Source organism: Cucumis sativus, chromosome 6 (assembly GCF_000004075.3).
Source record: "Cucumis sativus cultivar 9930 chromosome 6, Cucumber_9930_V3, whole genome shotgun sequence".
In the NCBI taxonomy this organism is placed as follows: Eukaryota; Viridiplantae; Streptophyta; class Magnoliopsida; order Cucurbitales; family Cucurbitaceae; genus Cucumis; species Cucumis sativus.
The window spans coordinates 20,216,401-20,226,337 of NC_026660.2; the positions used below are offsets into that span (position 1 = coordinate 20,216,401).

Here is a 9,937-nt window from a genome sequence, read left to right on the forward strand (position 1 = left end):
TTTAAAATTGTTTTTGTTATTTTCCCAAAGTAAAACATATAAATTTGTCATTCTTCTCGACAGCCAATGTAAAACAAAATAATGAAGGACAGTTTCGGGTCGAAGCTCAAAGGTTTGAGGACTTTTTGGTTTGAGAAATTTAGATAAAAAACCTAAATTTAATACGAAATTTCACAAATGTCCTAAACTAAAATTTATTTTTTTAATTAGGATTTCGTATATTTTTACGATTTTATCATAGAAGTAGTCCATTGAAAAAACTTTCATAGATCACTTCAAGAAGATTTATACTATGAATAAACCTATTAAATGGGTGATTGATTGAAAATCTCATTTGGGCACCCATTACAGATAGTCTCAAGGATCAACTTTGCCTCCCCTTTCAAGAGTCAGAAATTCATTCAACTCTTAGATCTTTTGCAAACAACAAAACCCCTGGTCCAGATGGGTTTACTATTGAATTCCTAAAAAAACATTGGAAAATTCTGAAACAAGACATCAAGATTGTTTTTGTTGATTTCTTTCAAAAGGGGATCATAAATAATATTGTAAATGAGACTTACATTGCCCTTATTGCTAAGAAAGAAAAATGCTCCAAAGCCTTATACAACATACCTATTAGCCTTACAACAACCTTATACAAACTAATTGCAAAAACCATGACAGAAAGACTCAAGGTCACCCTCTCTCACACCATATCAGACCATCAGATGGCCTTTGTTAAAGAAAGGCAAATTACTGATGCCATTCTCATTGCCAATGAAGCCATTGATTACTGGAAAGTCAAGAAAACAAGGGGATTTGTGATCAAGCTGGATATCGCAAAGGCTTTCGACAAAATCAATTGGAGCTTTATAGATTATATGTTAATGAAAAAAAACTACTCTGGACAGAGTGGAGGAGGTGGATTCATTCGTGTATTAGCAATGTACATTACTCAATCCTCATCAATGGAAAACCCAGGGGTAAAATCAAACCTACTAGAGGCATACGACAAGGTGATCCACTTTCTCCTTTCATATTCGTACTTGCCATAGATTATTTCAGCAGGTTGATTCGACATGTTCAACAACAAGGTAAAATTAAAGGAGTCTGCTTCAATAATGAATTCAACCTCACACATCTGCTTCAATCTATCAAAGTCCACCATATCTCCCATAAATGTCGACAACTGCAGAACTGATGTTGTGTGTAATCTTTGGGGCCTAAAAAAACAGTACCTTCCAATTCCTTACCTTGGAATGGAAAAATATTGGAGTGATTTCTTATGGAAGAACAAAAATGAAGACAAGCTCACCCACCTCCTTAGATGGTCCAAAGTCACTCTTCCTATTGAAAAATGTGGTCTTGGTATACATAAAATAGCAGATACCAACTTTTCCTTCTTATGCAAATGGCTCTGAAGATTCCATACTGAAGCAGATCCCCTCTGGAAAAAAATTATGACTGCTAAATATAATCAGTCCTTCATTGGAGAGCTGCCTGCATATGGAAAATATAGTTCTTTGAAAGCTCCTTGGAGAAATATTATCAAAGGTGTCGACTGGTATAATGCTCAGATCAAATGGACGGTAAACAATTGCGAAAATCTCTCCTTTTGGAAAGGAATTTGGTGTGAAATTAGTCCCATAAAAAGATATAAACCAAGGTTATTTGCCTTATCTACCATCCAAAATGGCTCCGTAAAAGACATTTGGAATTGCAACATTTTGGATTGGGACTTCAAACCAAGAAGACCCCTTCGAAATTGTGAACATCAGCAATGGAATGAAAACAAGCAACATTTTAAATTCCCAAATGACATTAGAGGTATTGACTATTCCACTTGGAAATTGAACATTAATGGTAAATTCTCCGTTGCTTCTGTTAAGAAAGCCTTTTCTAGCTTGAACCAAAGAGATGATTTTAATATTGATGATAACACATTTTCTCAACTTTGGAAAACCAAAATCCCCAATAAATGTCGTTTTTTCATATGTTCTCTTTTACATTGTTGTATTCACACTGCTAACATTCTTCAGAAAAAAGTTCCAACTCTCAATCTAAGTCCAAATTGGTGTTCTTTATGCAAAAGACACTCAGAGCAGATTGATCATATTTTCATTGATTGTCATATTGCCAAAATTCTATGGAACAAGCTTGAAGGACTTCTGGGATGGAAAAACCAACAACAGAATGTTGTTTCCTTATGCTCAATAAAACAACGCAACAAAAGGGATATCACCTTTTTTAATACTATAGCATCCGTGTTGTGGATCTTATGGTTGGAGAGAAATAATCGCATTTTCAAGGATAAGGAAAAATCTACTGTTGATCTCTGGGCAGACATCCTTTCTCTCTCGGGGCTGTGGGCTAGTAAATACCGTATGTTTGCAAATTATAGTGCTTTCTATATCACTATCAATTTAAATGCTTTCTAACTTTTTATTGTGGGCTTAGCTCTAGCCCTTTAGCCTTTGGCACTGTAGTTTGGCTTTTGTCCCTGCATGATGAGGGTGCTAAGAAGGTGTCCACCTAGTGGAGATGTCCGGGTGCACTTACCCAACGTATCTTTTTCAAAAATAAATAAATAAATAAATAAAATATTTTCTAACCTGGAATAATGTAATAATTAAATTTAAACTTATATAACTATTTTCATTATCTTATTAAGAATTAGGAAATTTCTTCCGACGCCGGCAAGGAGTTCTTCCTCCTTTCTTTTGTGATTTGTCACGTACATAGTACCGTATATATTCACTAATACACACATATATATATATATATATTTTATGTTTTGTAATTTTTTCTTATTGCGTATATTTACCAATATATACACATATTATATATCCATTCGGTATTTTTTTTATTTCTTACATATATGCTACTGGATAATTTATTTATGTTTTGTGATTTTTTACATATATACTATTGCATATATTCAATAATACATATTTTTTTTCTTCATGTTTTGTGATTTTTTCTTACTGCACTTATATACTATTGTATATATAGATTATGTATCCGATCAACATTTTTTTTAATTCTTACATATATACTACTGCATAATACATATATTTTATGTGATTTGTTACATATATACTACATATACTCGATAATACATAAATGATGTTATCTTCAATATATCCTAATGTATTTCAAATCAAAATATAAATTCTTACCAACCTTAAATTTTTGGCATTTTTTTTTGAAAGATCACTATACTAGTCGGCGTTTATACTTTCATCAATCTTATATTATTCGAAGTCTTCTATAAAGAAAATGGAATCAATATTCAACGTATTCGAAGAATGAAACTTTTACCTTTTTTATAAAAAAAATTCTAAACCGTAATCCACATCCTTGATTGGTCCACCTTTTATAAACAAATCAATATAAAAACCTTTAATTTATAAAATATACCCCGTATTATTCAATATATATTATACTTACGTGGAATATATGAAAAATAATGCAAAATGAAAGAAAGAATGAACGGAGTGACAGAGATCTAGGAAAGATATTTTGAACAAAATAACCAAAATAAAAATAATTAATTTTTTTTTATATTATAGTATTACCATAGTAGAATTATTCACTTACCATATTTACATAGAATATACAATAAATACAAATATTAATTATAGTCAACTTTTTTTTTTTTAATATATTAATAATAATAAATATTGATAAATTAGTCATTTGAGTTTTATATTTAAGTTTTATATTTACCTAAAATATTAGTACATTTAATGTGAGAAATTTAGGTTAAATCTTGTAATATAGTACTTGGAATCCCGAACAATCAAAATAGAATTTCCAGGGCCCAAACTTGTGGACCTAATAAGGAGCCTATTTAAATATATTGGGCCTTGAAAAGAGCATTGTTCAAAGGCCCACTTTTAAAATAAATAAACAAAACCGACATGTCGTTTCCACAGTCAAATTTGTGGAATGTCACAAGGGCCACCAACCAAATTCACAGCCCACCATCTTCAACCGCCCGCCACAAGACTCACCAAACAAACGAACAGAACCAGAGAGAAAGCAGTGAGAAATTGAGGGGGTAGGTGAGGTAGAACTGGTGGGTTGGTACACATTTTTCTATTACTTAAACATATTTCCCACAAAATTGCTTCTTTACAAATCTCAACCTTTCCTCCTCTTCTTCTTCTTCTTCTCCCATGGCTTCCTCTCTCTCTTCTAAACCGTTTCTGGGTTCTTCCAGAACCGAAGGCTTTTCTGGATTGACCTCTCTCTCTACAGATCTTTCCAAGCTTTCCTTTTCCGCCGTTAAAATCTCAGTTGGGTCTCGAAACGCGAAGAAGCTGCGTATGTTTTGCTTTTTCTTCTTCTGTATTGCATTTCTTTTGCTTTCTTCTGATGGTGGAGTTTTGTGTTGGGGGTTTCGTTTGCTTATTGATTATTAGCTATAAGAAATTTTGTACGAATTGTTGAATGACCCATTTAGCTTACTTGATTTCTGACTTGGCTTTGTGGAGAATTCATGAACTCGGATTTTACTCAGTTGCTTTTGTTCGTTTGGTTATAGTTTTATCGAGGGCTTGAATTGAGCTCATGTGATAAGTGGATGGAAGTTTTTTTTGTTGAACCGTTTTAGCTTTTTCCCCCTTCTCCTGGTCATCCAATAGTCCAATGTGGTGTCAATGGTATATAATTAGTGTAGAATGGTGGGATTGGGCTGGTTGGTATGAGTTGAATGGGGTGTCTGGAAAATGTAGTCTTTTAACTTTTGAATTTCTTACATTTCTTTCGGCTAATCGCAGAGATAAAAGCTGCTGGTAGTACATTTGGAAATTACTTTCGTGTTACAACCTATGGAGAATCTCATGGAGGTGGAGTTGGCTGTGTGATTGATGGATGTCCTCCACGCCGCCCAATTTCGGAAGCTGATTTGCAAGTGGAGCTTGACAGAAGGTACTTGCTAGGAACCTCATGATCTGACATTTTATCTGTGGCTGCTTGTGTAAATAAAAGGTCGAAATATTGGTAGCGTTCTTGCCATTTCTATGGAGCTAATGTTACTTGTTCATTGATTACATGGAGAATGATATTTCTTATCAATAGAAATTAAAATACCGAATGATATTCATGAAAAACCAATTATTGGATTCTTTTATTAATCTGTTCAGACAGCATCATACAAAAATACTACCATATATAAGATGAGTATCTTAATGTGTTGAAATCTTTTGGGATACCAGCTAGAAGTTGGTGAAGTGGGTTATTATAGCCCACTCCATGTATAGGGCACCAACAACAATAGTGGTGTATTACTGTTTATAACTTACAATTAAGGATAGCTATTTCAAAATTCTCTTTGCTGCATTATTTTTATTTACTATTTTCTACGGTATTCACTATTTTTCTCTCATCCTTTATTTTCTTCTTTACTATTTTCTACTCAAACAAAAATAGTTTACACTCCAAATACAAATGTGATAGCTTAGACTAAAACAATCTGCACTCCAAACATCAACTATGATAGCCCATTAATTATAATAACCACATACTATAATAACTAACTCAACGCCCAAACACCTTGTAAATGTATTTTCTTGATTCTAGTTAGACTGATTTTTTTCCCTACATTTCCACAAAAATCCTACACTCGAGATATCTTTTGATATTGACATTTCCATCTTTGTTCGTCTTTTTTTTTGTTGTTGATTATGGCTGGTAGAAAAGGTTCAATTGGTTTATTTGTCCAAAAAGTTAGAAAGTTACCATGTTTCTAAGTTTTATTTATTTTACAAGTGATAATTTGATGCATTCCTTAGCAATGAATTTTCTTTCAGCATTAACTGATAGAATATATTTAACTATCCAGGAGACCAGGTCAGAGTAGAATTACCACTCCAAGAAAAGAGACTGATACATGTCGGATACTTTCAGGAGTCACTAATGGTATGGTACTAAACCATTTTAGCTTCCTTAGGAATTTTCTTCACATTTAAGTCATTCAATGACTACTTCCTTGAGTGAATTATTTATGATACTTCTATTGCAGGAGTTACTACTGGAACACCAATTCACGTATTTGTACCAAATACCGATCAGAGAGGACATGTGAGTTGCTTAGCTTATTTTATTAGAATTTTAGTTTCTTATCTTTTTTATTTTTCTCGTCCTCAATAGCCGTAATTTCATGGCTTTATATTGACTCTGACCTGCATTCTTTCCACACACATTGTGAATGATTTAGCACATTAAATGATCAGTGAAAACAATGATTTCTAGATCTTCTTTCTTCTTCTTTTGGTTTAAGATTCTCTTTGTGCTCTAAACGTCTTTTATCTCACAATGCAAATATATATTACGTTGCACAAGATGATTTTATAATGAATGTGGTGCATGGATTCTTATTCAATGTTCTCGTTTATGCCTAGCTTGAGCTTTAAGTGTATTAGTTCATTAGAGACCTATGCACTAGCCATATGTTTGAAGTTTGCTTTATTCCTGATTATATTGGAATGTTAGGTGTAGGCCGTAGTTCTAATAATTTTGTTGTTTGATTTCAGGATTACAGTGAAATGTCAATAGCCTACAGGCCTTCTCATGCCGATGCCACATATGACATGAAATATGGAATTCGAGCTGTTGAGGTAATTCCTCTTGTTTCATATTTTTGTATATCATTCTGATACTAGTAAAACTTTTTGTAATAGATATGTCCTTCATGTGTTTTCATGTAGGGTGGCGGCAGATCTTCAGCCAGGGAAACCATTGGGAGGGTTGCTGCTGGAGCTGTTGCTAAGAAAATTTTGAAGGAACTAGCAGGAACTGAGGTGGATTCATACTTTAACTTAACTGTGAAGTTTATGTTCCTTTTCATTATTGTCATTGTCAATAGTTTCATACTGAATCTTAGCTATTTTTCATATTTATAGCATAGGATGAACTGTTTATACTCGCATCCAAAACTGCGTATCCCATATTATGATTGAGCTTTCTATTTCTCAATCCTAGCCGCCACTTTTCTCCTGATTGATTTGTTATTGTCAATTCTTTAGGTACTTGCTTATGTATCTCAAGTCTACAAGGTTGTACTGCCCGAGGGTGTGGTTGATCATGAAACTTTGTCAATGGAGCAGGTAAACTAGCTAGCAATTCAGGGAGTTAAAACGGATACTCTAAAATATGTAAAGATACCAAATTTTGATATCCGAATTGTTGTTTGCCTTCAAGAATACCAATGCTGAAAATATATTGGGAATTACATTGAAGTTACTATCTGAAAGCTTAACAAGTGGGGTGTGATTCACTTTAATGCCTCTCTTTAGGTGCCGTCTTCGTTTTCTTTTTGCAATTATTGTACATTTATTACTTTTGTTGAACAATTGGATTCTCTTGCTGTAGAACTGGTTTCCCATTAATTATGTCTCCACTGACATATAATGATTTGTGTATATGCACGTTGAAATATTATCAATTATGGATGGTTATTCTAAATATTTCTAATAACCTTTCAAATTTTTCATAGTAAATGTTCTCCTTGTATACTCGGTTTCTTTTCTTTTATTAATATCGACCTGATGATCATTGCTTTGAATCTATCAGATTGAGAGCAACATAGTCAGGTGCCCAGATCCTGAATATGCTGAGAAAATGATTGCTGCCATTGACGCTGTTCGTGTGAGGGGGGAATCAATTGGTGGTGTTGTCACATGCATTGTGAAGAACTGTCCACCTGTATGTGTCTCTCTCCCTCCCTAAACACACTGTTGGCATGCGAATATTTCTGCGTCTAAAAGTCTTATTTTCATATCTCAAGATATTTCTATATTTTTAAAATTTTGTTGAAGTAATGAGGATTACAAATTTCATCAGGGGCTTGGTTCACCAGTTTTTGACAAACTTGAAGCTGAGTTTGCTAAAGCTGTTTTGTCATTACCAGCATCGAAGGGCTTTGAAATTGGCAGTGGATTCGGAGGTTGAAATTTTGTCTAGCTCTTTGGAGCACACTATTTTTACATTAATTACACAACCCTTTTTGAAATTAATTCATGTTTTGTGGTTGCTCGTTGCCTTAGTTTTGTTTTTCTTTTTTATTCAGCACTCACATGTTCAAAACTAAACCCCCTGCAGGTACATTTTTAACTGGCAGTGAACACAACGATCCATTCTATTTAGATGAGAATGGAAGAATTAGAACGGTTACAAACCGCTCTGGTGGAATACAGGTAATGAGCCGTGCCAAAATGAAGTGATTAAAATCGATCAACAGAACATGGTGCCTTTTCTTTATGTGATTTTGTTCTAATTACTGAGAATCTGTATTGTCGTTTAGGGAGGTATATCTAATGGAGAAGTCATAAGCATGAGGGTAGCTTTCAAGCCAACAGCTACCATTGGGGTAAGATGCTTCTCTATCATGATCTTTTCCATGCACATCTGATGAGAAATGTAATCTCCACCAATATACTTACATGGCACTTGAACCAATTTTCTTTTCTTTAACCCAGCCCGCAATTATTGGTTCGCTTTTGGTGAACATAACAAGTGAATCCCACATTGCTTCAGTTTACCTTTTTCTGTATATGTTTTTTGGTGCTTTAATCCTGATATAAAAATACTTTGTGCTCTATGCAGAAAAAGCAGAATACAGTTACCAGAGATAAGAAAGAGGTTGAGCTGATTGCTCGTGGCCGTCACGACCCTTGTGTCGTCCCAAGAGGTATTCATTGATTTTTTATATATTCATCTATCTGTCCTTTGGAAGTGTGGCCATTATTAGCAAGAAAGCAAAGATATAAACTTAAGATATTGGCAGATTGCAGTCTCCACACTCCACTCCGTAGTATATTTTATTTCACATTTGACTGCCGATTTCTAATTTAGTAATCCCTAGAAAATGTGTTAAGAGATGTAAGATTTTACCTTTCTTAAAATAGCATTAGAAATCTTGTGACCATGAACATATACATACACTTACAGAAATGGAGAATTCTGTATATATTACAACAATTGCCTTTGTTTGTTTTGATGGTTATGCAGCTGTGCCTATGGTTGAAGCCATGGTAGCTCTAGTTCTTATGGACCAGTTGATGGCACAACATGGACAATGCAATCTGTTCCCAATCAATCCAGACTTGCAGTCACCTATCGAACCAAAAGTTGGGGTTTCGAAAACGACTGTTTGAACAAAAGCTATTGTAACATAGATCTCTTATACGCTTTGCACTCAGTGTTGTGCTCAATTCTTTTGTTTCCCTAATCTTCCTGTAATCTGTTAGGATCTTGGGACAAAATAAGTTAATATTGCTGAGTTGTTTGTGATGCTTCACCCTTGAAATTTATGAGACGTCAAAATTTTGGGAATGAAGTATTTGAATTGTGACCTTATTTCATAACCCTGCTAATGCTCTCTATCATAATTTTCGTAACAAAGTATTCAAATCATTAATTATTATTATTATTTGGAAATTACTTCTTTTAGTTCTCAAGTTTTGTGTTCGTTTAGTCTCAGAACTTATATGAATAGAACAATTTAGTCTCTAAGTTATCAAAATATAACTTTTAGTTTGGAAGTTTTTCAAAATAAGCTTTAAAATTGTCAAATAATTTCTAAAAATTATATACATAAAAACAATTTTTTTTTTTAGTTTTAAGTATTATATAATTATCTTAAAAAATCAAACAAAAAAAATACATTTCAAACTTATTTTGAAAACTGGGCTGAAAAAGACTATTTTTTTTGTTTTTTAAGATTTAAACCATAACTTAATTATGATTGATATTATTAAGGTGGGAAAAAGGTACGAGAAGTCGAACACAAGACTGACTATCAATGGAAATTACTAGAAAGGGTGTAATGTTAAATATTCTCGTATTCATACCTAAATCCTTTATTTATTTATATTTTATGATCAAATGTGTTAATTACTCATGATTAGTCCTCAATATATGGAAAAATATGAAATTAAGTTAAAAGTAT

General features: G+C 33.2%; 1 protein-coding gene across 1 annotated transcript; it reads left to right on the forward strand.

The window, feature by feature from the left end:
• The first annotated feature begins 3,956 nt into the window (after positions 1-3,956).
• On the forward strand, positions 3,957-9,353 carry LOC101205929 (chorismate synthase, chloroplastic). Its single transcript, XM_004149864.3, has 13 exons — positions 3,957-4,311; positions 4,767-4,917; positions 5,831-5,907; positions 6,011-6,069; positions 6,522-6,605; positions 6,696-6,788; positions 7,014-7,094; positions 7,561-7,692; positions 7,831-7,933; positions 8,089-8,183; positions 8,291-8,356; positions 8,593-8,677; positions 8,998-9,353. Exons 1-13 carry the CDS (start codon positions 4,164-4,166, stop codon positions 9,141-9,143), a joined length of 1,320 nt encoding a protein of 439 aa, XP_004149912.1. The 5' UTR covers positions 3,957-4,163; the 3' UTR covers positions 9,144-9,353.
• The last annotated feature ends 584 nt before the right edge of the window (positions 9,354-9,937 follow it).